General features: G+C 46.1%; 1 protein-coding gene across 9 annotated transcripts in view; it reads left to right on the top strand.

Moving 5' to 3' along the window:
• Nucleotides 1-27,867, top strand: part of LOC311525189 (putative oxidoreductase ZK1290.5) — a gene marked incomplete at its 3' end in the record, with an annotated part of 81,751 nt that overhangs the window by 48,200 nt on the left and 5,684 nt on the right. The window contains exons 4-7 of one of the 9 annotated variants that reach the window (XR_014712712.1): nucleotides 4,488-4,579; nucleotides 10,550-10,732; nucleotides 11,324-11,383; nucleotides 17,520-17,682. Coding sequence is in view for 8 of the 9 variants with exons in the window: in XM_084637078.1 (XP_084493204.1) it covers nucleotides 4,488-4,579; nucleotides 10,550-10,732; nucleotides 11,324-11,383; nucleotides 17,634-17,849 (551 nt within the window). Of the gene's footprint in view, nucleotides 1-4,487; nucleotides 4,580-10,549; nucleotides 10,733-11,323; nucleotides 11,384-13,264; nucleotides 13,369-17,519; nucleotides 17,850-27,867 lie in introns of those variants that run through there. The other 8 variants (XM_084637080.1, XM_084637082.1, XM_084637085.1 and 5 more) reach the window with 8 other exon arrangements.

Raw genomic sequence — 27,867 nt, 5'->3', positions numbered from 1 at the left:
TTTATTGAAGTCATGTAATTCAAAATCAGTCAAACTTTTACTCTGCTAGTGGATTATGATTTTTTGGTATTTAAAATATTGTGTGTGTGTGTGTGTGTGTGTAAAACGAGATAGCTACGTAGCAAAATTTCCTCACACATTTCCATTAACTTTATTTTAAATTCTAAACCAAGGTAAATTCTTCCCTTAATGTATTCCTGAATCCTATTAGTATTAATGACAGCTATATATGTGCACTGAGTGGCAAGTATACCTCTGTGGGGCTCAATTCCATGGCTGTTCCACACACACAACTCCCACTGAAGTCAAGACAGTGACAGCTCCAGGCATGGATCGGCTGAAAATCAGGCCATTAATCAGTAATTACCTTAGTATCAGTTGTGTGAAATTGCCTGATGAAGTATTTTCTGGAGAGACCAGAATAGCTTTTGTTTTCTTTCTTCTTTTGAAATAGTGCTCAGAAGAGATGCTGGCTTAACAGAAGTAGTGATTGGAGTCCTTTGATTATTCACAGGGCAGGCCCATCCAGGGTAATGGCAGCGTGAGCCCAGTAATGTGCCTGACTCGGAGGTTATTTATTTAGTGTGTGCATAGTCGTCTAGCCAAGCGATGGCATCCACAGTGGCGTGATGCAGTTCTTCTAGGCCACCACTGAACCTAGTCAGCAGACATTCATCAACAGTGTGTGTCATCGTCTGTGTTGTGCTGCAGCTGCACAAAGGGCTGTCATGAAGGCCCCAGCAGTACTGGTTGGCTGCACAGAGACCGTGCCCAGTCCGGAACCTGTTCAACAGGGACCGTTGATGACGGGGCATGTCAAAACTAGGCAGGCAAATTGTGGGGTCGGCGATGAGGGACTGATTGGGGATTATAGCAGATATCCATTCCTCTCACCAGAGTGTTTCCACCCTAACATCCTGGCGTGGCAGATGAGACCATAATGGGCAATGTGACAGCAAACATGCAGCTGGTGTTTTAAAAGGGTCATTGTGCAGCAGCAGGCTTAAGTTGGCACATACTTTCTCCAGTATCTCTCGTCTGATATGAGGAGGAACAGTATTGCTCAGAACTGGAAGTCGTGGGAGTGGAGTCAGACGTAGGGTGCCAGAGATGATACTCATGTCAATATGTAACTGCGTATCCATCAGTTTGGTGTGTGACAATTGACTCCAAACTGGTGCACAGTACTACGTAACCGAATATGAGGTGGCAAGAGCTGACGTCTGCAAAGTTGGAGCACAAACACACCATGACAAACCTGCCGGTTTGCTAAGAAGATTATTACATGTCTTAACTTTAGCTGCTGTCTTCTTCAGATGGGCATGGTAACTCAGTGTGCAGTCTAAGGTCATACCTAGATAGACCGTTCTACTTCATGCTTCACCTTCTGACCATTCAGATAAACATTCAACTCTCGGGTTGCACTGGTGTGATGAAGTTGGAACAAACTGGAGACTGTTTTTATGATGCTTGGCTAGAGGCACCAAGTCTTACAGTAGTCAGCTAACTTTGTCTTGTCTCGGTTTAAGGTGACATCAAGCTCGTGAAATGTCTGGATCAGGGTACTGCAACAGATCCCGTCTGCATTAATGAACTTCCATGACTCCGTTGTCGGCCAGTCATTGATGTAAAAGTTAAATAGGGCTGGAGAAAGCACAGAGCCCTGGGGTAACCCATTGCTCTGTCATCTCCAAGCACTTGTCTTCTCCCCCATATGGACTCTGAACTGCCTATCGTGGGAACAGTTCATTGATGCCTGTGACCCAAGGTAGCAGGACCCGTGATACTTTCACGAACAGGCAGTGGATCAGCGTCCTCGTCACACCACCCACCAGTACCTGACAGCAGTCAGGGAAGCTAATGCTCCAATCAGCGAGCCGAATTCTGCAAGCACCAGCTCAACGAATCCCAGCACTATCGTCACCGAGAAATCCAACATGCAGCCGGTGACTTCTGTGTCGTTGGTCCAGCTCTATGCGTGTTACAACTTAATGTGGAGGGTTTGTTGGTTGCCAAGCATGATTTACTTGGCATTCTTGCTCATCAACATATTATCAACATCATTTGCTTGCAAGAGACACACGTAGCAACTGCCGAAGCCAGGCGTTACAGTATCAGAAGTACAGCCGAGCCACATACATTCAATCCGATATTGCAAATGCCATTCAGCTGATGTCTGCTGAATTCTGAGACACCATCCAGGTTGGTGGTTTCTGGCTGGCAAATATTTAGAAGCCTCTAAGAGTCAGCTGGAACCAAAAGGTTCTACCAAGCCTGCCACACCCAGCTGTCTATGTCGGAGATTTCAACAGCCATCACACAAACTTGGAGGGGAAAAGAAAACTCTCTCCACACATTCAGTCCTTGGTCTCTCCAACTACCAGTGAAGAAGCTAGTTGTGGTTATGTATTTTGTTATATAAATCCCAGTCTATAAAGAACTGGATGCAGTTCACTTCAGAAACCCCATTAAAGAGCTGACAGATAGTAATGACTTTTAGTCGTTACTGACCTAGCCCTAAAGGGTTAAAGAAGTTCGTTTCATAAATTCCAAATTCACACGAATGTGAAAAGAGAAATGCAAACATTAGAAGAACTGGAAGGCTCAGGAGACTGGTAAAAGGTTCATAGAAACTTTCAGCTCTAAGGTTGCCAGCTCTAATCCACTAAGGTCAGTAACAAGTGAAAGTGTTAACATCTGATGGCGAACCAGCAGGATGGATAAAAATCGATGTTTTTTTAAAAAAAAATTAAAAATTGGACTTTTTATTAAAATCAGATTATTTTATTTAAATCGGATTTTTATAGGTTTTTTCCTCAAAAATAATTTTATCTGAAGATAGTTTTAATTAAGATGCATTATAACTGAAAGATATCTCATCATAAATTCTAATTCTATAATATGAGGCAATATATTCATGTAATGTTTAAGAAAAATTTGATAAGTGAATTCCAGTAGTTCATGGATTAGGGACCCAATCTTATGCGGTTCCAGGGGCTTCTGTATAGATTATTTAGGTTAATCTTTCTATCTACCCAATGGGACTCAGTGCTCAGTGTAGAAGATACCATCAGAGATGCTTAGTTTTGCAGTTCTCAGACTGTGGATTTGTGTCTCCAAGATAACATGCTTTTAAATATATAATGTTTTAAAATAAAAGTTTTAAAATAAATATATAATATAGAGAGGTGAGAAATAGTTAAATAAAACAATTTAAATGTCTGTCTGGTGATGTTCTCTTCCTAATGCAGCATGGCAAGAAAATCCTCCAAATATTAATGATTAAGCTGTTGAACTGGAGATAGTTCACCTCCCAATGACTTCATAAATATCTGCTTCAATTATCTTTGGTAAATGAAATAACCGAACAATCGTTCATTTTCTGATATAGCTGTAAAACTAATCTGACAAGTTTTCAAAATAAATCACTTTAAAAATGTATAGTGTGTACCTTTTAAAAATGAAACCTACATCTGTCTCTGAATTTTGAAGAATATGTATTAATGTTATAACAATCAACAAGAATGCACTTTTATGTAGAAATCCATGATTAAATTGTCTTCCTGACTAGTGATTTAAAGAATTATTAGCCCAGTCTACATCACAAAAACCATCACCGCAATTGACATCCTGTATTAACAGTCTCAACAGAGACTCCAAAGACTGACCCCTTCCCCCCCAGGACTGGTCAGGCCCCCCCAAGACTGGTCAGGGTTGTTGCATGGTAGTGTTGGGAAGTGTGCTATGCCATTTCCATGGGTAAAAGAGGACATTTGACTCCCCAGGGTTGTCAGTCAGCACTGAATTTGCACGCACACACTCATTTTAAATTTTGTTAATATATTTTAAATGTACACTAACAGAAGCCAAGAAATCCAGTGTTAATGCAGACACTCTACTCGATCCTCTGAGTTTCCGGACTTTTTCATACATTTCATTTTTAAGTGTAGTTTTTTTATACTGAATTTCATATAAACTTTTGTCACAGTATCAACCTACCTTAAATATAAGTAGTGGGCAGTTCGTTTAGACTGTGTGTCCTTGTGTTTTATTACTGATTACCTATTAGTCTTCTACAAATGTTCCGCCTTTCTTTAGTTTTGGCAAGCTGCTAAGAACACCATTTCCTTCCTTTCATTCTGGTGAAGTCCAATTGTTGTTTGCTTATACTACATTAGCGTTTCCCAGAATTTAGCCTGGAGTTTTTATACACTGGGGAACCTCCTGTGTGTTTAGATTATAAAACATTTTTGTAATAGAACTCTGATAGTACCATGCTTTCAGATAATGCTGTCAAACTGGATTTCAGTATTGGTTTGTCTGTCACTCTCTGCAGTATTCTGTTATGCAGATGTTAGTGAATAATCATTTTGTCCCCTCAGAAGCTATATTCTCAAGTTGTTCCCCACCTCCGCAAACTTAGAGCACTTTTTCCTCTTCTAGAGTACTGTACAATGCCTTACTTTATTTCCTTTTCCTTTTGTTAGGTATATGTCGGTCTATTGGTGTAAGCAATTTTCTCATTAATCATTTGGAGCAACTTAAGGAAGATTGTAAGATAACCCCACATGTTAATCAGGTGAGTATGTATGCAATACATTTAAGACATCTGTTTTAGAGTAAACCCCATCACCCAAAAAACATTAATTCTCCAGTCCCTTTCAGCAAATCCAAATGTCAAAATTAATGTTAGACCAGAAAAAAAAAAAAAAGAAAAAAACACAACTTTAAAATAATTTCCCCACATGGTCAGCTGTCTTCTTACCAGACCTGTTTGTGACTGATGTTGTGGCCAATGGCTCGATTTCAGATGATGATAGTTTGCAAATAAACAACGTTCAACTAGATACTGAGTATCAAATCACCATCATAGCAACAAGATACTTGAGGATGTACTGGCACATTTATGTACTGCTTTTTAAAAAGTAGAGACCTAACTCCCTTAGGCAACACTGAAAATCCTGATGACAGTATACAGTTGTTACATTTTAAAGATTCTTTTGGTTTGAAACTCTTTACTCTTTCTACTGGTATTCCCCAGTATGGGCTAGATTCTGCTGTCCTTCCTCATGTTGTGCAAGACTTTATTCCATATGTACTCACATTCATTTCAATGCACTACAAAGGTGAATAAGGGTGGCAGAATTTGGTCCTTAACAACTAAGAAATATGTAAAACCAGTTGTGGTGGGGCAGCTGCCCCACACAGGTAGCACAGAGTTGAGAGGGGGCAAAGCCCCTCTGCATATTGCAGTCTGAGATATATATGGGGAATGGACTCTCTGGACCCATCAGGACAGGAGCTGTCTATGAAGCCCCAGTATCCCCTCCCCGTGACAGTATGGCTTATACAAAAACCATGCTGACTTTGCGTTCCCTGGTGATTTAACTAATAGCAACGGTGGAGGATTTCATTCAGCTGCAAGCTCCTCTATTAAATCCCTGCCAGGTTTCCACACACAAATCCAAGGGCTCAGTAAAGAGCAGTGCCAGAGAACAGCAGGACTTGCTCCATCAACATATGATTGGTAGTCTTCGCCTGAGAAAGCTCTAGGACTAGAATAGCAGGGGTGTTGCAGGTCAGGAAATAGGAGTTATTAGTAGAGGAGAAGCTTGCACAGTGGTCATTCCCTGTGCCTCCTCTAGCCAAAGCTTATTTGTCCCTCACTGTCAGTAGCACCAAAAAATCATCCATAAATGTTTGAAAAGAAAAAAATGCTTAGGGCTGAATTAAAAAAAAAATTGTAAAGAAATTACCTGCTCTAGCCAGCCATGCAGCTGAATATCACGAATTCCCAGAACTCAGCTCATGACGTCTGGGATTCTCTAATCAATGGATGATACGGTGTTCATTGTCTCCAGAAGAAAGGCAACATTAGCTCTGTATCCAGTTCATCAAGTTGGTGGGTGACATACCAGCATACCATACTTGTTTTAAATATTTGTGAAATAACCTTGAACTGTGTAACTCTGAAGCCTTAAAAGACCAAAGGACAGGTTCTGCTTGCAGTTTTATTGATCTAAATGTGGACTACATCATCTGAAGCCAGTAGCTATTCCAGATTTACTCTGGTGTAACTGGGAGTAGAATTTGGTCCTGAATTAGAAAATTAGTCACTTTTTTATTTAATTTCTCGTAACATATTGATCACACTTACCCAGTAGGAATCTAACTTAAATATCCAATTCCTACTTTTATTTAATTTTACTACAGTGTTATTAATTAAATAATGCATCCTTACAATACTGCATCTGAAGGTTTTATCATTTCACCGACTAGGAATACTTTTTGTGAGACACTGCACTAGAGTTAATAAGTGTTTAATAACTAGTATAAAATCATTCCTGCCCCTCAAGTGATCACTTATTGCCTCTCTAAATATTTTTATTGTAGTGCTGTCTGGTAAGTAACAAAAATGGTAGATATGCTGTGGATTGTGTTAAACAGTATTTTGCGAGGAACTGCTGGCTCATTCTTTTTCTTGTCACATTCTGTGTAACAAACAATGGAAGTATTTTTCTAGTCTGTTCAGGTGTAAGCCAACGAATAAAACAGTGACCTGAACACTGGCCATATAAATATAAACATTAAATACAAAAGCCACTCAAAGGTTAAGAAACATCAAAGATTGAAGAAATGGATGTGTCTGTTGTTTGAACCTTGTCCACAGTCCGCACAGTAATTTAGATCATAGCATTTTTAGGCTGACTCAGCCCAGCCTTCAAGGGGCAGGGTTTTTCTTAGCATGTATTGAACAAATGCCAGCCTATTGTTGTCTGAAAGACAACATGTACTAAAGATGAGAAACAGGAAATGTTCATTTGTCCTTCTTATGGTGGAGGAATTTTTCCAGATTCCACATGTTGATGTAATTGTTCTAAACAATATTTTTTCTCAAAATACGGAAGAGCTAGATCATTGGAACAACAGTGACGACTGTTTGATTTGAAGTCATGTCACATGATTATATAGTGGCTATGTAAGGGAAAACTACACTCAATTTGATATGAATGCACAGGGAGGCGTTTTTAGTTTGGTTTGGTTTTTTTACAATTCACTAGTTGTGAAATGTTTTTCAAAATAACATTTGTTGTAGAATCATAGGACTGGAAGGGACCTCGAGAGGTCATCTAGTTCCCCTGTACTCATGGCAGGACTAAGTATTATCTAGACCATCCCTGACACGTATTTGTTTAACCCTGCTCTTAAAAATCTCCAACAATGGAGATTCCACAACCTCCCATGGCAATTTATTCCAGTGCTTAACCACCCTGACAGTTAGGAAGTTTTTCCTAATGTCAAACCTAAACCTCCCTTGCTGCAATTTAAGCCCATTGCTTCTTATGATGTTATCCTTAGACGTTAAGGACAACAATTTTTCTCCCTCCTCTTTGTAACAATCTTTTATGTATTTGAAACATATAGTCTTCCCTTCTCCAGACTAAATAAACCCATTTTTTAAAAAATCTTCCCTCATAGATCATGATTTCTAGACCTTTAATTATTTTTCTTGCTCTTCTCTGGATTTCTCCAGAATTGTCTACATCTTTCCTGAAATGTGGCACCCTGAACTGGACACAATACTCCATTTTAGGCCTAATCAGCACAGAGTAGAAAGGAAGAATTACATTTTGTCTTGCTTACAACAGTCCTGCTAATGCATCCCAGAATGATGTTTGCTTTTTTTGCAACAGTGTTACACTGTTGACTCATATTTAGCGTGTGATCCACCAGGACCCCCAGATTCCTTTCTGCAATTCTTCTTCCCAGTGAATCATTTCCCATTTTGTATGTGTGCAGCTGATTGTTCTTTCCTAAGTGGAATACTTTGCATTTGTCCTTATTGAATTTCATCCTATTTACTTCAGACCATTTCTACAGTTTTCCAGATCATTTTGAATTTTAATCCTATCCTTGAAAGCACTTGCAACCCCACCCATCTTGGTATCATCTGCAAGGTTTATAAGTGTATTCTCTATGCCATTATCCAAATCATTTATGAAGATATTGATCAAAACTGGACCCAGGACCAATCCCTACAGGACCCCACTCAATATGTCCTTCCAGCTTGATTGTGAACCACTGTTCCTTGACTTTAGCAATCTTTTGACACGGTCTCTCACAGTATTCTTGCCAGCAAGTTAAAGAAGTATGAGCTGGATGAATAGACTATAAGGTGGATAGAAAGTTGGCTAGATTGTTGGGCTCAGCGGGTAGTGATCAATGGCTCCATGTCTAGTTGGCAGCCGGTATCAAGTGGAGTGCCCCCAGGGTCGGTCCTCGGGCCAGTTTTGTTCAATATCTTCATAAATGATCTGGAGGATGGTGTGGATTGCACCCTCAGCAAGTTTGCAGATGACACTAAACTGGGAGGAGAGGTAGATAGCTGGAGGGTAGGGATAGGATACAGAGGGCCCTAGACAAATTAGAGGATTGGGCCAAAAGAAATCTGATGAGGTTCAACAAGGACAAGTGCAGAGTCCTGCACTTAGGACGGAAGAATCCCATGGACCGCTACAGACTAGGGACCGAATGGCTCGGCAGCAGTTCTGCAGAAAAGGACGTAGGGGTTACAGTGGACGAGAAGCTGGATATGAGTCAACAGTGGGCCCTTTTTGCCAAGAAGGCCAGTGGCATTTTGGGATGTATAAATAGAGGCATTGCCAGTAGATGGTGGTACGTGATCGTTCCCATCTATTCAACATTGGTGAGGCCTCATCTGGAGTATTGTGTCCAGTTTTGGGCCCCACACTACAAGAAGGATGTAGAAAAATTGGAAAACGTCCAGCGGAGGGCAACAAAAATGATTAGGGGACTGGAACACATGAGTTATGAGGAGAGTCTGAGGGAACTGGGATTGTTTAGTCTATGGAAGAGAAGAATGAGAGGGGATTTGAAAGCTGCTTTCAACTACCTGAAAGGAGGTTCCAAAGAGGATTGATCTAGACTGTTCTCAGTGGTAGCTGATGACAGAACAAGGAGTAATGGTCTCAAGTTGCAGTGGGGGAGGTTTAGGTTGGATATTAGGAAAAACTTTTTCACTAGGAGGGTGGTGAAACACTGGAATGGGTTACCTAGGGAGGTGGTGGAATCTCCTTCCTTAGATATTTTTAAGGTCAGGCTTGACAAAGCCCTGGCTGGGATGATTTAGTTGGTCCTGCTTTGAGCAGGGGGTTGGACTAGATGACCTCCTGAGGTCCCTTCCAACCCTGATATTCTATGATAACTACTCTCTGGGAATGGTTTTCCAACCAGTTATCCACCCACCTTACAGTAGCTCCATCTCATCTAGGATATATTTCCCTAGTTTGTTTATGAGAAGGTCAGGCAAGACGGTATCAAAAGCCTTACTAAAGTCAAGATATACCACATCTAGTGATGTCCCCTATCCACAAGGCTTGTTACCTTGTCAAAGAAAACTATTAGGTTGGTTTGACACTATTTGTTCTTGACAAATCCATGCTGACTGTTATCACCTTATTATCTATCTTCTAGGTGTTTGCAAATTGATTGCTTAATTATTTGCTCCATTATCTTTCCAGGTAGTGAAGTTAAGCTGATTGGTCTGTAATTCCTTGGGTTGTCCTTATTTCCCTTTTTAGAGATGGGCACTCTATTGCCCTTTTCCAGTCCTCTGGAATCTCTCCTGTCTTCCATGACTTTTCAAAGATGAACTTTATAGGATGAACCTTCAAATGTTCAATTTGGCTAGGTGGGCAGCAAAATGTTTGATTGTTTATCCAAGGGTTTCTTCTCTTTCCTTAACCCTTCATCCTCCCCTTCCTTTATACCACTGTCTCTCAGCTACTTCCTCTCTTCACCAGCCACTTACGGGTTATTGGCAATCTTTATCCCCAGGCTGGGCACTCTGAAAACTTAGTCTCAGCACTTCTCCTTGTTATCCACCACCTTCTCTCTCTGACACCTCATTAACATATAATATAGGATTTTCCTATGCACCAGCAGTTTCAGTGCTCATTGCATTTACTCTGATGTTCCAAGCCGTGGTGCTAGGTATTCACTTTTGATCAGAGACTTCTGTGCTCCCCTCAGTTGTGTGTCATCAAAAAGAGGATTAAAAGTGTGGAAATGAGGCAAGGAGGTGGAATGGGGGAAAGCAAAAGGGGCTTTAAGTCACATATGCCTAGATCTGGGGCTCTTCCCTTCTGTGTTACCATTTGTACGCCTCCTCAGGAATACTGTGCAATATCAGTTCCATGTGAACAGGAGTGCAACTCCAGTTGCAGCATGGGGAAGCAGCTGCTTTACATGGCATGGTCACAAGGGAAAGGGCCTTAATATATTCAAGAAAATTGCTGTGTAAGTTAATGTAGTGGGTTTGTGCATTAATGCCCTCTTACTATCTTCTAAAGATGATGGAAGGCTATATATACATTTTATACAGCAGTACTGTGGTTCCACTTATGGTCATTCTATTATATTTTTAAAAAAAGAAAGATCAATCATATTTTACTATCAAAGAGAAAACTGTCTTTTAAATATATTCTAATCAAAGTTTTTACTTAGATTTTCTGCTTACTTATCAAAGGTTGAATATCACCCTTTCCAAAGGCCCCAAGAGCTGGTGGATTATTGTAGAAGTAGAAACATTGTTTTTGAAGGCTACTGCCCATTAGCCAAAGGCGAAGCTCTTACTCATCCTAATATAATTCAGCTGGCAAAGAAATATGGCAAAACCCCTGCACAGATCTGTATACGCTGGAGCATACAGGTAAGAGAGGGCAGCAAAATAATGGTGCCTACTCAGAGAGGTAACTGTAAAGGAATAGTTCTGTTCAGATAATATATTTGTTGTGCATCAAACCAAAATATATGCAGAAAATTGTGATTTTACCTCTGATCTTCTGCTGCTGTGGTCCCATGAACTAAGTGCTTATATTGGGTAGTGGGAATATACTAGGCTGTCCATGACAGTATCTTTACCATGGAAATAATCTTTGGTTTCAGCAAAATAAAAGGAAATACAAATGAAAAGAGTTATTTTTCCAATATAAATGCTACAGTCAGTGAGTTTAATCATTCTCTTCCTTTCTCTCAACATATAGCACTAACCAGTGAATATGAATTAATGTTTGATACTGAACAGAAAACCGTGTGAAGTGTGTTAGAATTGTATATAGTGTATGTAACTGTGATTATAAATAGTGCTGCACAGAAATTCCAGTGAAGTTGAATAGTAGAATCAAAACCTGAGAAGGAAATTTAGGTTCAACTATTGCTCCAAGAGATGTTTTGAAAAGTGATTCTGTTTTTGTTTTAAATAACTTTTATTTTTAATTATGAAAATGATTACATTTTTCAGAATGGGATTGTCACTATTCCAAAATCTACAAAAATAGAAAGGATACGGGAAAACTGTGAGGTAAGATCTGGTTTACTGGCTTCGTATGACTAATGCCCAAATTATTTTAGATAAAATGTTTCGGGTCTGACTCTTTACTGTGCTATACCAATCTTATGCCAGTGCAATTCCATTAAAATCAGTTCAACTACTGCAACATAAAATTGTTGTAAGACAGTGGAAAAATCAGCTCTCTGATGTGCACAAATGTAAGAAATCAATTGGAAGACATAATTACGTATAAAACACATTGTCTGATGACCCACTGCATCTAAACAATTTGATCAAGGAATAACAATAAAGTTTTGAGTTTTGTTTTCATTATTATTATTTATTTGTATTTATTATTAGGTTTATGGTAGCACCCAGAGGCTCCAACCAGGATCAGTGCCCCATTGTGCTAGGCACATAGGAAGACAGTGGGAGGATTTCACTGTAGTACTGAGACCCACCTTTGAGCAGTGCCAATGGGGCTGCAAAGGCTATCTTAGGGATATCCCAGGTTCAGGAAACCGTGTGTGTGGAAGCTGCAGAGCTGGCATAGCTGCCTCCCTCCCACCCCCACCCTCCCAATCCTTCTGCAGGAGGTCCCAGCACAGAGCAGGTGGTGTTAGAACCAAAGGAGGACTGACATCATCTCAGCTTGTGACATCCAGTGTTTGTTTTATACAGAATTCTGTCTTGTAATTGATTCTTCCTTTTCCTTCATGTCAGTGTTTCAACACGTAAATTGTGGGCTGAAGTCCTTCCATCTATCCTCCCCCAGGAACCATTTTTAATAATATGCGTCAGCTGGTGCTTTACAAAAGCTAGAAGTTTTCAGAAATAAATTTTAGCCTTGCTCCTAAAGATCTCTCTGGCAGAGACTGGTTAGCAGAAAAGAGGATGAACGTTACCAGAGCAAGGGAATCAATTCCCCTTCAGTCACAACACTGGGTATGTGTACATATAAATTAGTCACATGCACCACTTTGTCACATTTAACTTTCTATTAAGTAATTTTTAAATGTAATTGACTACATCTGTCTTGCTTTTGTTTTTCTTATTTTTTTGTCTCTTCATTCACTCCACATTTTGGCCCAGGCCCCCAACCATGATTGATCCGCGTTCTGCACAGTGGAATGAGAAAGAAGCAAAGACAGCCTTAAGCCAGCAGTACATATCTTCAGTCCTAGGGTGGGTCCCCTGTTTAAGTAGGCTGAGGACTGAGTTTATGGCTACAAGGGATCATTCCAGCAGCCAGAGATTGCAGGATGAGGGAGGAGTTTGCCTGGCAGCAGCTTATTCCACTGTGCTTACGGAGCTCTGGTGAGCACTGAGTGGGCCATAGGGGAAGTCCAGCTCTGAAGCAATGACACACTTTGCTAGTAGATCACAGTGTATATCCTCCTCCCCAAGAGTACTGACAGGATATACGTACTTTGGAATCCGTGTAAAGCTTTTGGTTTGCTGGCTTGACTAAAGCACCAATACTTTTTAGAGACTCTCTGTGGGGAGGTGCTGTGACTCCCTGGACCTAGTGTCTGTATGTGACAGAGAAGTGATGAGCTTCGGCTTGCAGAGGGATAGCAATCAGGTTATTCACTTATCTTTCCTGATAGCCATATGGAGTGCTGTCACAAGCAGCTTTCATGTTACCTTTTTGTTATCTTCCTGCCCCTTCTGGGGAATAGTGGAGCAAAGTTTAAATGTAAATAGCCGTCACAAGAAGGGGAAAGGGCCTAAGAAAGCTTCTCAACCCCACTTTACTAGAGTTCTATTCCTGTGAAACAGAAAAGGAATCATTCTGAGGGCAGAGGAAATATAAAAGCCTGCTACAAAATTAAATCTGGGTTTAAATAATAGGAAGTGTCCAGCTTTGTCTCTGTATCCATTACATTAACCACATATGCATTCCCATAGGTGTTTGATTTTATACTAGCAGAAGATGATGTTGCAATTATAAATGGAATGCATGATGGGCAGCATGTTTCCTGGGACCCAAGCTCTATTGTGTAAATTGCAAGGTTTGAGCTTTTTTTCTTGCGTCAGTGATCAGCCATCCACACGCTTCAATTTAAATTTGTAGTCTCATAGTAGAACAGTAATTGTTATCTTGATGACTATCAGTAGTTATAACTGATTTAAAATCTGTAACATACAAAAGGAACATTTTCTTATGATAATATTGTCAAACAGATGTGAAAAATTTCAGTCTAAAATATTGCTCTATTGGTAAATTGCATATGATTTATATTGTACTTTAGTGTTTTGTGCTCTTTGGGCCTGATCTGAAGTTCATGGAAAGTCTCCCATTGATTTCATTAGGCTTTGAACTGGACCATTTATACAGAAAATATTAGGCTACACCTCTTCTTTAGAAATGAAAGGAAAGTGGTATTAATAGAAACACATGATTCAGTGCAAAATGACTTGTCAGGTGATTTTTCAGGTGACTTGTTAGGCAGATGGTTAGAAGTGTGAAGGAGAGAATGCTGGGTGAGAGTTAAAAAAACAAGCTGTATTATTACTTGTTATTACAGTAGTGCCTAGGAGCCCCAGTCACGGACCAGGACCCCTCACTGTGCTAACACAGAACAAAAGAGACAGTCCCAGCCCCGGGGAATTTACAATCTAAGAAGTAGTGTAGAAACAGAATTAGAAAACAGAACACAGAACAAAAAATGTACAAGTTAAACTACTCCTGAGGCAGATCTACTGTGGGAATCTTAGTCATGTGAGGGAGAGCAATGAAGGAATCACCAATGCCAGGCATAGACTCCTATAGGAAATAGGGATATCCCTATTGACACCGTTGCAAATATAGGGTTTGATCCTGCTGTCCTTATTCATGTGAGTGTCCATTCAGTAGTTTTATCTGTGTGCATATAGCAAGAAAGATTCAACTCACAATGAAATTAAATAAAAAATGTACATACACACTCTCCAGCCATTACACAAAAGGTACATCACATCACCTTATTTTCACACCCCTTGAGCCAATTCTCTATGGCTCACTTCTGCACTGGCTTGAACATCCTTAGGGCCAATCAGGCTGGTGCACAGCTATGTGTGTGGGATCAAGAGATCAGGATACCTCATAACACAGGGTCCAGATTTGGCCCATAATATTTAAAGCACAGCCGCAATCATTGTCAATAAACAGCAAAAATGCATATGTCTGTTTCTTTCCTTTGCTTTTTTTAGTAACTGAAATTTGACACAGGAGTTTGTTTTGTTTGTTTGTAACCAGCTAATCCACTTAGCAGAAACAGGACAGATCTAATATCTGCCTAATTTCTCTTTTCTTATTCATACTGCAGTCATGAGTGTTTTGTGCAGCAAGAATTAGTTTAATTTTCTCTTTGGTGCAGTCATTCAGGAAATCTCATTCACAGCACATACTGTTCCTTTGATTTTTTTGCTAAAAATGTGTACATACCGTTTACAGATATATTTTGGGAAATATATTTGCAAGCTCTTATAAACAGAGCATTCAGCATATAATCACGTTGGTCTGATATTTTAGGAGTTCCTGTGTCTAGAAAGGTATGGAAAATCTGACTATGATTTACATTGTGTTTAGACTTCCTGAGGCAGTTTTCCCACTGCCATTCAGTTTTAGTTTTATCATGAAACAAAGCTCCTTGGTTTTTATCAAGAACCAACTTATAGCAAAGCATGTGTTCTGGCCATGCATTGTTGTTTGTCCTTAAAGTTTAGTTTCTACACAGCTAATTGAAATATAGACACAGTTTTCTTCTTGGTTATAGCTCCTTCAGAACTATTGGCTAGTTCTGCAAACATTCAAGAGAAAAATATGCCGAGGCCTATCTCCGAAAGTACAATATCATTTGCCAGAATTTTAAAGTAAAGCTTACTGGGCCAAATGCTGCCCTCACTTACACCTGTACAGCTCTGTGTTCGAAGAAAGATTTTGAACCTTCCTAACAACGATTAAAGGCCAACTTTTCAAAAGTAGCCTCTAATTTTGGCTGCCTCGGTTTCTAGATGCCCAACTTTAGATGCTTAGGACCCTGATTTTCAGAGTTACTGAGATCTGCAAAGTAGGCTCTATGCACATAAAATTTAGACATCCAAAATGAGAAGCCATTTTTTTTTAGTTTGGGCCTATTAGTCATCTTCTAAGGAGGACAGGAATGAATTCAGTGGCAAAGTGAGCATGGGAGAGTTCTCTGAAAGAAAGCACAAATAAATATTTCTGCCAGTGAGCATCAGGTAATGCACCTCTGAAAAGTCATTTTATAGAATAATAAGTTAGTATAATGGAATTCATTAAAGAGTATTCAAATTAAGCAATAAAACAAAACATATTGTGCACTAATAAGCTGTTAATGCATTTATTGGGCCTCATATGCATTGAGAGACATAAGAGAACCACCCAAGTGAACCAATACCTCCTATTGCAAGGCTTTGCTTATCGTCACTGGGGAATATTTCAAAAACTACAGGAAATAGTTTGGAGTTTTACCAGTAGTTACTTTGAAAAAACAACCATCATGCCAAAATATTGCCTCTTTTTTCAAGCATAGTGATGCATAGGAAAAAAAAATGTGCCAGATATAGAAGTCTTTGCTTAGTTACATTACTCAAGCAAAACTCCCATTGATGGAGTTTGTCAGAGTAAGGACCGAGGGAGCTTACTGGTGAACAGTTCTAGTTAGGCCAGAACAGGACCTATTTTTTGCTCTCATTCCCAGTGGTTTGTCTCACTGTTCTGAGCAGCTAGAACTAAGCCATGATTTCATTGTAGTGTCCTCTCCAGGCCCATTACAAGCTGCAGTGATCACTTCAGAGGCAAGCTTTCTTCCTGCTTCCTTGCTGTAGCTCACTATTCACTCTTCTGAGGCTATTGTACATCTGACATAGCCTCTACTTCTGCTCAAATCTGGGGTCAAGCAAGAGAGTCCACCAGCAGCTCTCTCCCTGCCTCCAATAGCGATACCCAAATGCTTAGGTGGGTAGTGGAAAGAAGTTCCCCAGGACATGGGGACACATCATAGGACAAGGCAAGTAACAAAAATTAAGATTACTATCCCTGAAAGAGTTAGAGGGGGGATTTCTTTGTGAATCTAAATACATTTTGTGACAGTCTCACTGTTTCCCTGTAGGGATACAAATAGTCAGTTTACTTCTGGTTGAGTGGGTTTTATCACAGCTGAAAGGAACAGAAATGTTTTTTACACCCCCAAACATTGAAGAGGGTGAGGAGGGTTGATCTCAGGTGTAGTACTTGAAACTGCTTTTAATTGATTTTTTTAAATGGACTAGATATCAAGGGTATGCCCATTTAATCAGCTGAACTAGTCACTGGACATTTTATTTCTACTGAGTGGCTTGAATAGTATTTAATACCAGCTAATGATAAAATCATGCCTTCTAAATTTACAGGCTGGTTTATGTACAAAATGAAATCTCTTTTTGCTTGCAAGGAACATGTTCACAAGGCTTGGGTGTCAATTATCAGATAGAAATAGTATGTATGGGAAAGGCTCATTGCTAGCCCACTTCCTTTTAAGGAACAGTTACTAAAAGTAACTATTTTACTTGGTAATTCTTATTTCTCTAACTATCCTTACACCTGGTTGTCATGGGTGTAAGGATTTTTTTGGTTTTTGCCTGATCATTTTAAAGTCAAGTGCACAGTACTTTGAGCTAATGTAGGTTTCATAATGCTGTTACAAAGTTGACATATTATCTTCCTTGCAGGCATGATGTGATATGTAGTTTTGCACGTTGTGCCATCACTAATCACCACCCATTGTTTCCTTTCGGAAGCACTAATTCCCGCAGTATCATAAGAATGGAATCCTGTTATCTCCTAGCTGCTGGGAATATAATGCATGTTACCACTGTAGCTTTCTTTCCCTTGTGAATTGTTTTCTCAAGCTTAATACTAAAATATTTAGTTTCATTTAAGAGCATTGGGGAAAATTCTCTTTGTCTCTTTTGGCTTCAGTCATGTTGGACCATGAAAGAATTGAGTTCATTGGTTTCATATTTTACATTTTTGACTTTACAATTAACTTTATGCTGTTTAAAAAGGGAACTCTTGTCATTTTCTGCGCTTCTTTCAGCCTTTCTTGAATCAGAACTCCATATAGATGTATTTACACCAATATCCTAATATTCTTACAGTGTTCTTATTTCTTTAAAGTATTGTCCAACTAATCAGAAATGGTGGGGAAGGAAAAGAGGGCAAATGAGCTGTTAGTTTAAAGGCATCACTTGGCATTGCTTTCAAGATATGAGTAACTGTGTTTTGTGCTAGAAGCAGGTGTACTCCGACTCAATTACCAAGAAAACAAGCAGCACTAAAGGTATGAAAACTGAAAGCCAACTCCACTTCTTGTTTCCTCTTATTACAACGCCCAAGAGGGCAGCAGTAGAGGATGCTTTTGCAGATTTTCTCAAAATGCATGTATATGCACACACACATTCAGAGTTATGGTGTGCCTCTTTGATAAAGGATAAATGTCAAGGCTGAAATACACAAAAAGAATGGATGGAATGAAGTAAGACCAACTGTCTCCAAAGAGTAAACGCTTTCACCTTCATACAGACATACATTAAGGCTTAGAAAATTGTTGCACATGGTCACTGTAGTCCCCAGCCATGCCAATAGGAGCTGAAATAAAGATGAGGGCAGCACTTGTTATCCAATATTATGTATTGTGACAAAGTTCCTCCTCTACTTTGGTGGGTCTTGTGCTTATTGGCAGATTTTCTCGCCTTGGAGCTTCACGACAGCCCTTAGTTTGGCCGTTTTCATGAAGCCACAGTCCAGGGCAACTCCTCCTGTGTCTGACCAGGAGTTGGGAGGTTTGGGGGAACCCAGGACCGCCCTCTACTCCGGGTTCCAGCCCAGGGCCCTGTGGAATGCAGCTGTCTAGAGTGCCTCCTGGAACAGCTGTGCGACACCTACAACTCCCTGGGCTACTTCCCCATGGCTTCCTCCCAACACATTCTTTATCCTCACCATAAGACTTTCCTCCTGGTGTCTTATAATGCTTGTACTTCTCAGTCCTCCAACAGTATGCGTTCTCACTCTCAGCTCCTAGCACCTCTTGCTCCCCGCTCCTTACATATGCACCACAAACTGAAGTGAGCTCCTTTTTAAACCCAGGTGCCCTGATTAGCCTGCCTTAATTGATTCTAGCAGCTTCTTGATTGGCTGCAGGTGTTCTAATCAGCTTGTCTGTCTTAATTGTCTCCAGAAGGTTCCTGATTGTTCTGGAACCTTCCCTGTTAAGGAGCCGGAATCGTTCTTCACTCGCTCCTGAGCTATTTGCTTTCCTTTCTTTCCTAAAGCCCCCCGGCCCGGATTTTTCACACTTTTCCTTTTGCTTAGTTTTCCCCCCCGCGTTTGGGCCGGACGCTTTGTTCTTTTGGTTTCGTTTTTTCCCGTTTTTTTGAGCTGCGTCAGTGTGCTGGCCGGTCGCCAGCACCCCCCCCCCCCCGCCGATGCCTGCTTTTGGACTTTGCTCCTTGCTTACTTGAAACCCCCGGAGGAGGGGGGGAGGACTGCCAACCTGCTGTCCGGAGAGGGGAGTGGACCCCCCCAGACCCAGCTGTTTTGTTTTTTGCCTGGACCTTTTCCGAGAGCCTTGGGACAGAGCCAACAGCTGTAGCAGACGCCAGAGGCCGGAGAACTCCCGGGCAGCTATGAATCATCGTGGAGAGAGGCCGTAAGACTGAGGGATTTCTTTTGAACTTCTACCCTCGGGGGGGGGAGTTGACTGCATTTCAGCTGCGCCTGCGGCGGCACAGGGGTGTAGCAGGGAGCTACCCCCAGATCCATCGGTGCCCCCAACCCCCCCCCACCACTATTACAACTATCACGGCCCCCGCTGCTTCGTCCCTGCTGGCAATCTGCCATCTGCCTTCGGATCCAGCTGTTTGCTTTGGACTTTGCCTTTTGGCCCAGGCATAATAACCAACCAAGCGAGACTCTTTGGACACTTGTGGTGGGTTGTCCTCCCCCCACCCCCCCCCCGGATTGTTTACCCCATAGCCTACCCCTACTACCGGACCCCGATTTTTGCCCCCCCCCCCCAGTGTCTCCCTGTCTCTCCCTGCTCACAATGGCAGAGAAGGAGGGACGCAAGGCCCCTCCACCGAAATTGGTTGCCCCTTCCCCATCTACCCTCCTGCCCACCCCTCGAGATTTCCCCACCGCCTCCATTGTTAGAACCCCTGCCACCGCCCCCGCTGGGGCATCGGCAGTGGGAGGCACCGGGGCGATTACTACTGCTGCTCTGGTTCCTGCCCCACTAGATTCTAGGAACCCCCCCCCAGTTAGACGGAAAAATCGAAGCGGGCCAAAAGGGAAGGGCCCCGCTAATGCCGCGGGACCCTCCGTGGCAGAGGCCGCCCCCACCACAGTGGCCTCGTCATCGATCGCGGCACCCCTCCCGGCTGTTCCCTCCACCAGCTCTGCGACCATCCCTCCCCCGGCCCCCAGGACGTATGCCCGGGTGGCGACAGGCCCCCCCTCACCTGCCGCCTCCTCATCTCGCCCTCCCGCTGCCTCCGCTGCCATTACTAGTAGTCGGGGCCCTCTTCCCGCCCTGACCAGGAAGCACGGTGTCCGTTGCCTCCTAGTACCCGCCTCGCCCCACGTGGAGGCATACGTGCAGGCGTTGGCGAAAGTGGTAGGACCCATGGCCATTGTGGCGGCCTCCAAGATGTATGGGAAGGTCGTTCTTTTTCTGGCCTCGGAGACTGCCGCCCAGGAGGCGGTGGAGAAGGGCCTAGTGGTGGGGGGGGTGTTTCTCCCCCTAGAACCGCTAGAAGATCTGGGCGTTCGCTTCGTCCTCACCTCCGTTCCTCCCTTTTTACCTAATGTTGCCCTGTTACCTGCTCTTTCTGCCCTGGGGAAGCTTGTTTCTGTTATTAGCCCTCTCCCGTTAGGCTGCAAGGACCCCGCCCTCCGTCACGTCCTATCGTTCCGCCGGCAAGTGCAGATTTTACTGCCGGCGGGGGTGCGTGACGGAGAGGCGCTCGAGGGGTCCTTCCTAGTTCCCTACCAGGGAGCCCGCTATAGGGTCTTTTATTCCACCGGAGAGGCCCGGTGCTACCTCTGCCGCTCGGCAGGGCATGTCCGCAGGGACTGCCCTTTGGCCCGGGGGAGAGGGGCACCTGAGACCCCCGAGACCCGGCGGGATATCGGCCCTGTTGTTGCCGACACCCCTGGCCACCCGGCACCCGACACCACCCCCCCTCCCACCCGATCCACCGCTGCCCCCGTCCGGGCCCAAGAGGCACCCCTCCAACAATGCCCGGGCGACCACGGGAGTCCCACTCTTGCCGTAACCACCTCGGCAGAGCCTATGGAGGGGGGTGTGGCAAAGCTTTTACCGGGTGCAGGAGAGGGCTCGCCCCAAGGAGAACCCCCCGCCCCTAATGCTGCCTTACCGCTACCCCCCCAAACCCCTGAACCTCTGCCTCCGCGCCCCGCTCCGTCCCCTGCTACTCAACCCCCGGACGACGCCATGGAGGGCTGGACTGTAGTCCAGGGGAAGCGAGGCAAGCGGAGGGCTCGAGCTCCGCTGCATTCATCTGACGCGGAAGCCCCCCGGAAGACCAGGAAGGGAGGTACCGACCCTGAGCCTCCCGTCTCGGCCACGAGTGAGATCCATTCGCTGGTGTCGGGAGGTGAAGATAGACCAGCATTGGAGGGTGGAATCCCCCCTCCGCGGGGGACCCTCCCCTCCGAAGCCCCGGGGGAAGCCCCTTCTAACCAGATACCACCTGAACTCCCAACGAACCCCGATGTGACCGCCGAGGCGGGCCCTAGCGGAGAGGCCCCTGGGGTGGTGGGAGTTGGCCTCTCCTCTGTGTACGCGGAGATTGAAGCCCTGGATTTGACCCCGGTCACCCAGGGAGGGGATGATTTACTGCCGGCCGGCCTCGATTTGGGCAATCTCACCCCAGGCCCCCTCTCCCCATGCCCTTTCCCCCTGACTGCCTTTCCGGGTGAGCACCCCACGGAAAGTGGTTTACCGCCTGGGGCCATGGCTGCCACGACCACCCCGGAGCCAGTACCTAGCATTCCTCGGAGCCCCCTCCCTTGCCCCTTCACCCCCGACCCTGCTCGGGAGGCGCCTTCTTTTCGCTGTGCGCCTCCTGAAGCCCAGGGCCTTACCTCTGCCCCTGCCCCCACCCCTATTCCGGTTCAGTTTCCCTCCTCCTGCAAGGCTACCGCCGCCCCTGGGGTTATTTCTTTTCCGCCTTTTGCAGATTCCCCCCAGGGAGCAGTCTTTATGTTTTCTAGTTGCGACTCCCCAGGAGTTGCACCTTTCCCCCTGCCATCCCCGTCCGCCCCAAGGCACGAGATGGAGTTAATAACCCCAGCCTGTCAGACACCCCGTCGGCGGTCCGCACCCTGCCTACCCGCCTTAGCGGACCACGAAGCTGCATTAAAAGCCCCACCAGGGACTGCTCTGGGAGTTGTAACCCTACCCCCCCATGAGCTGCAGCATGCATTACGGGAGTTCTTGAAACAATGCCGTGGTGCCCGCGATAGGGCACAGCTGGCTCTCCAGCAATGGGGGGACTTTGATCGACTCCTTCGGGCCGCGAGAGCCCTTATGAGGGAGGGTAGAGGGCAAGGGAAGGGCGGTGCCGCGGCCTACGAGCGGGCCCGCAGCTTCCGGAAAGAGTTACTTACTCACGGGATGGGACACGGGTTGCTACGCGACCCGCCGGGGGCCATGAGTACCCCCACCCCTGAGAACTCCCCACCCCCCCAGCCCTCCGCATGACACCTCTCATCATTGTAACCCTGAACACCAGGGGCTGTAGGATGGCTCTCCGCAGGTCCCAGGTGCTCTCCTACCTTCGGGAGGGGAGGTACTCTGTGGTTTTCCTGCAGGAGACCCACACGGACCCAACCGCCGAGGATAGGTGGCGGCTGGAATGGGGGGACGGGGTATACTTTAGCCACTGCACGGCTTGGCAAGCTGGGGTGGCGACCCTGTTCTCCCCCACCCTGCGGCCCGAGGTGCTCGGAGTCACTGAGGCCGTGCCGGGCCACTTGTTGCACCTCCGAGTTCGTTTGGAGGGGCTCGTGGTCAATTTTGTTAATATCTATGCCCCGCAAGTGAGCTCACAGCGGCCGCAATTTTACCAGCAGGTGTCCGAATTTCTCGACACCCTGGATTCACACGAGTGCCTGATCCTGGGAGGGGACTTTAACACCACCCTCGAGGAACGGGACCGCTCGGGGGCCGAGCCGAGCCCGGCCGCCGCGACCATTCTTCGAGACATAGTCGACTATCACTCCCTAGTGGACGTCTGGCGTGACCATCACCCAGATGATACTTCCACGTTTACCTTCGTTCGGGTGGAGGCCCGTCGGTCGCACCGCTCTCGGTTAGACCGTATTTATCTATCCCGTCTCCATCTTTCACAGGCCCACTCCTCCACCATTCGGCCGGCCCCTTTTTCCGACCATCATTTGGTTGCCGTCACGGTCTCCCTCCGTGCAGAGGGACCGGGGCCGGCTTACTGGCATTTTAACAACAGCCTGTTGGAGGACGAGAGCTTTGTGATGTCCTTCCGGGAGTTTTGGCTGGCCTGGCGGGAGCAGTGGCGTGCCTTTCCCTCGGTGCGGCGCTGGTGGATTTAGGGAAGGTGCGCGCCAAGCTCTTCTGCCGCAACTACACTCGGGGCACCAGCCGACGGAGAAATGCGGCGATAGAGCAGTTGGAACGGGAGGTCTTAGAGCTGGAGAGGCGCCTGGCCGCCAGCCCCGGGGACCCGTCCCTCTGCGGAGCGTGCCGGGAGAAGCGGGAGGAACTTCGAGCCCTCGAGGACCACCGGGCCCGAGGTGCCTTTGTCCGGTCCCGCATCCGCCTCCTTCAGGAGATGGATCGCGGCTCCCGCTTCTTCTACGCCCTGGAGAAAACGAGGGGGGCCAAAAAACACGTCACCTGCCTTCTAGCGGAAGACGGCACCCCCCTCACGGATCCGGAGGAGATGTGTGGGAGGGCCCGTGACTTCTACGCAAACCTTTTCTCCCCGGATCCAACCGATCCTGGCGCTTGCGGGGTGCTCTGGGAGGAACTCCCCACGGTCAGCGTGGGCGACCGAGACCGGCTAGAGCTGCCTCTCACCCTGGCCGAGTTCTCGGAAGCCCTCCGTCGCATGCCCACCAATAAATCTCCGGGCATGGACGGGCTGACCGTGGAGTTTTACCGCGCGTTTTGGGACATCCTTGGCCCAGACCTAGTCACTGTCTGGGCTGAGTCCTTGCAGGGCGGGGTCCTCCCTCTCTCGTGCAGACGAGCGGTGCTCGCCTTGCTGCCGAAGAAGGGGGACCTCCGCGACTTACGAAACTGGCGTCCCCTCTCACTCCTTAGCACAGATTATAAAATTGTAGCGAAAGCAATCTCGCTGCGGCTAGGGTCCGTGATGGCGGACGTGATTCACCCAGACCAGACCTATACTGTCCCGGGTCGCAGCATTTTTGACAACCTCTTTTTAGTCCGAGACCTTTTGGAACTCGGGCGGAGAGACGGTCTGTCGTTCGCCCTCCTGTCTCTCGATCAAGAGAAGGCGTTCGATAGGGTAGATCATGGGTACCTCCTGAGTACCCTGCGAGCGTTTGGATTCGGACCTCAGTTTGTGAGTTTTCTCCGGGTGCTGTACGCCTCCGCAGAGTGTCTGGTTAGGCTCAACTGGACCCTGACCGAACCGGTCAGCTTCGGGCGAGGGGTGCGGCAGGGGTGTCCCCTCTCAGGCCAGCTGTACGCTCTGGCGATCGAGCCTTTCCTCTGTCTCCTCCGCAGGAGGTTGACGGGGTTGGTGCTGCGGGAGCCGGAACTGCGGCTGGTCCTGTCGGCGTACGCCGATGACGTCCTCCTCGTGGTCCAGGACCCGGGCGACTTGGCGCGAGTGGAGGCATGCCAAGCCATCTTTTCGGCAGCCTCCTCCGCCCGAGTCAACTGGGTCAAGAGCTCTGGCTTGGCGGTGGGGGGCTGGCGGCAGGTAAGCCCCCTCCCACCCGCGCTTCAGACCATCCGGTGGAGTGCCGGCCCTTTGCTCTATCTCGGCGTTTACCTTTCTGCCACGCACCCTTCTCCGCCGGAGAACTGGCAAAATTTGGAAGGCGGCGTGATTGAGCGGATCAGGAAATGGACGAGGCTACTCCGATGTCTCTCCCTTCGGGGGAGAGCACTGGTGCTTAACCAACTAGTCCTGTCCACGCTCTGGTACCGGCTCAACACCCTAGCCCCGGCCCCGGGTTTCCTGTCCCACCTCCGGAGATTGATTCTGGAGTTCTTTTGGTCAGGATTGCACTGGGCCCCTGTTGGAGTTCTCCACTTGCCCCTGAAGGAAGGAGGGCAGGGCCTGAAGTGTCTGTACACTCAGGTCCGCGTTTTCCGCCTCCAGGCCCTGCAGAGGCTCCTTTATAGTGTAGGTAGTTCGCCGTGGAGCATATTGGCGCATGCCTTTTTACGCCGCTTCCATGGGCTCCGCTATGACCGACAGCTCTTTTATCTTTGTCCGAGAGGTTTTCCGCGAGACCTCTCCGGGCTGCCGGATTTCTACCAGGACCTCCTCCGGGCCTGGAAACTGTTTTCAACGACCAGGTCCGTGGCGGCCATCGTGGGGGCAGATCTCCTCACGGAGCCCCTGCTACACAACCCCCAACTTTGTGTGCAGGCGGCGGAGTCCCGCACGGTGCGCCAGAGGTTGGTCCTGGCGGGAGTTACGAGGGTCGGGGACCTCCTGGACTACGACCGGGGGGACTGGCTGGATCCCCTGACGCTCGCTCGACGCATGGGGCTCTCCAGCCTTCGCACCCCCCGGCGCGTGCTTCAGGAGGTGGAGGCCGCTTTGACCCCCGCCGCTCGGGCTTATGTTAGCCGAGCCTTGTGCGAGGGCGCGCCCCGCCCATCCCTTACCCCAGGCCCGCCGGACCTTTCCATCGGGCCCCTACTCTGTCGATCCCAACACACCCCTCATCCTTTCACTGCGAGCCGGCTGCATGAACTGCAACCGGTCGGTTTTCAAGTTGCATCACGGAAATATTTATATACACTCACGCTCCATACCCTTCATGCCCGCACCCTGGTGTCCCGCCCCGATACAAAGTGGCGAGATCTCTTACCACCTTTGGAGGGTGAGCAACCTCGGTGGGCCAGCCTGTACTCCACCTTGGTCCCGAGGCCCGTCGGGGACATCAGTTGGCGGCTCCTTCACGGGGCTGTGAGCACGGGCGTGTTTTTGACACGTTTTACCTCTCTTCCGGAGACTTGCCCTTTTTGCAACGTGAGGGAAACCCTGGCGCACGTCTATTTAGAGTGTGCCAGATTGCAGCCTCTTTTTCGGCTCCTCACAAATATTCTTTTGCGCTTTTGGCTTCATTTTTCTCCCCACCTCTTTATCTATACACTCCCCATCCGTGGCCCCACCAAGTCGCGGGATCTCCTGGTTAGCCTCCTCCTAGCCTTGGCTAAAACAGCCATTTATAAGACCAGAGAGCGGAGGTTGGCTCATGAGGCGTCCTGCGATTGTGAGGCCGTTTTCCGACTCTCAGTACATTCACGTATCCGGGCGGAGTTCCTCTGGGCAGCGTCCACCGACTCCCTTGACACCTTCGAGGAGCGGTGGGCGCTGTCCGGGGTTCTCTGCTCGGTGACCCCGTCCGGTTCCCTCCGTCTGACCCTCTGATTGAGGGAAAGAGCGAGAGCCGCCAGTCACAGCCGTTAGTTGCTGTGAATACCATCATTACTGTCTTCTAGGAGGGGTCCTATAATACATGGGTGTACCCCCCTCCCTCCCAACCACCCACCCCGCAGCCGTGCCCATCTTGTCGGGCACTCTCAGGAGAGGGAGGGTCGGTGACCCTGGGCGCGGCACTAGGTAACTCGAGAGGGTGGAAGACCACGAGTGTCGAGGAAGCCCCCCCGCTCTAGGCCACCAGGTAACTCAGGAGGGTGGAAGACCACGCGTGTCGAGGAAGCCCCCCCGCTCTGGGCCTGGGCTAACCTGAACACCTCTCCCTCCTGAAAGCTGTTGTGTTATACCTTTTGATTGCGTTGTTTTGTTGCTAAGTTTTTTTTTATTTTATCCTTTTGTATTCTTTGTAACTGTTACAAATAAATTTCCTTTCTGTTTCAAAAAAAAAAACCTTCCCTGTTACCTTACCCAGGGGAAAGGGACCTACTTAACCTGGGGCTAATATATCTGCCTTCTATTACTCTCCTGTAGCCATCCGGCCCAACCCTGTCACAGTATATTATTAACACACTAAGCTATTAGAGCGGACCCTTTAATTGGGGTTAAGTATCACCTGATTTGAAATAGTGATGAATCAAGTACTGCATATGTACATCTAATCAACCATCTTTGCTAGAACACGCTGATCACGCAGGGAATGGAAACTAATTTGAAACAATAAATAAGGAAAGGAGAAAAATAAACAAAAATTGAAGGGGAAGGGCGAGGTAGCTGCCCAGTCAAGTAGCTTCCTGTCTGATCTTTTAAGAGTGGCTTTTTTTAACCTTTTCTTTTTATGCTTGTCTGTTTTCTTGGCAGCTTAAATACTATGTGGCTTAAAGGCATCTCAGACCCTTTAGTTGAGAAATACTGGTGGTCATTATGTTAAGTGCAGACACAAAGCATTTCTGACCAAGCTGCAGAAGTGATTGCATAAAATCAGAGCTTCTATAACATCTCTCCCCACAGTCTAAACTTAAAGGTATCTATATTGCTTTTCTGAACAACATGTAATAAACAGGCTGTCATAATTATAAGTTCAAAAGCCCTCAATGTCAAGAAGTTAGAAATATATATTGCCACCCTTGTGCACTGTGGTAAACATCTTCTCCTTTCCTTTTAAAGGTAGTTGCTTTCTGATAACATTAACACCACTCTTTCAAAGCACTGTACTAGAAGGACGCTGCTCTTGCTGACGTTAATTGGAGACAAAATGGTTAAATCTCCTCCTAGTGCTTTGAAGATCTGAGAAATAGGTCCCTGACTTCAATGTACACAATAGAAGTTAAAGATGGGTCAACCTAGTGGTAACATTTCGTGATACTGTTTGGTAGACTTGAACTTAATCCTTGCACACATTTCTCAACCTCCCTTGAGAATGCAATGCTTCTGAAGGGATATTTGAACTGTATTCCCTGTAATGAGCTCATGTGATATTTATGACATAAACATGACTTTACTCACCATCGTTATTCAACAGCCACTTATCCATCCTCCGCACCAAACAGGAATAATTACAACTACTGCCAAACGATTAAAGAACAACTTTCATGACTTGCAAGGGGACCAGGGCTTAAGGGTTAAGAGCTCAAACCTCCAGGATTCTGAGTACCTTCAGAACCCACTGAAATAAAAGCCAACATAGACTGTCAGATTAATTTGGCTCAATTTTAATACTGCTGCATCCCCCACCCAGTGGTTGTTTAACATATCCACTAGTGATAACATCAAATGATCTCTGCTAAGTGTGGACGGAACAGAGCCAGCATTAGGAG

The sequence above is a fragment of the Lepidochelys olivacea genome, assembly GCF_965140295.1.
Source record: "Lepidochelys olivacea isolate rLepOli2 genome assembly, chromosome: 8".
Lineage (NCBI taxonomy): Eukaryota > Metazoa > Chordata > Testudines > Cheloniidae > Lepidochelys > Lepidochelys olivacea.
This window is presented reverse-complemented; position numbering and strand designations above follow the sequence as displayed.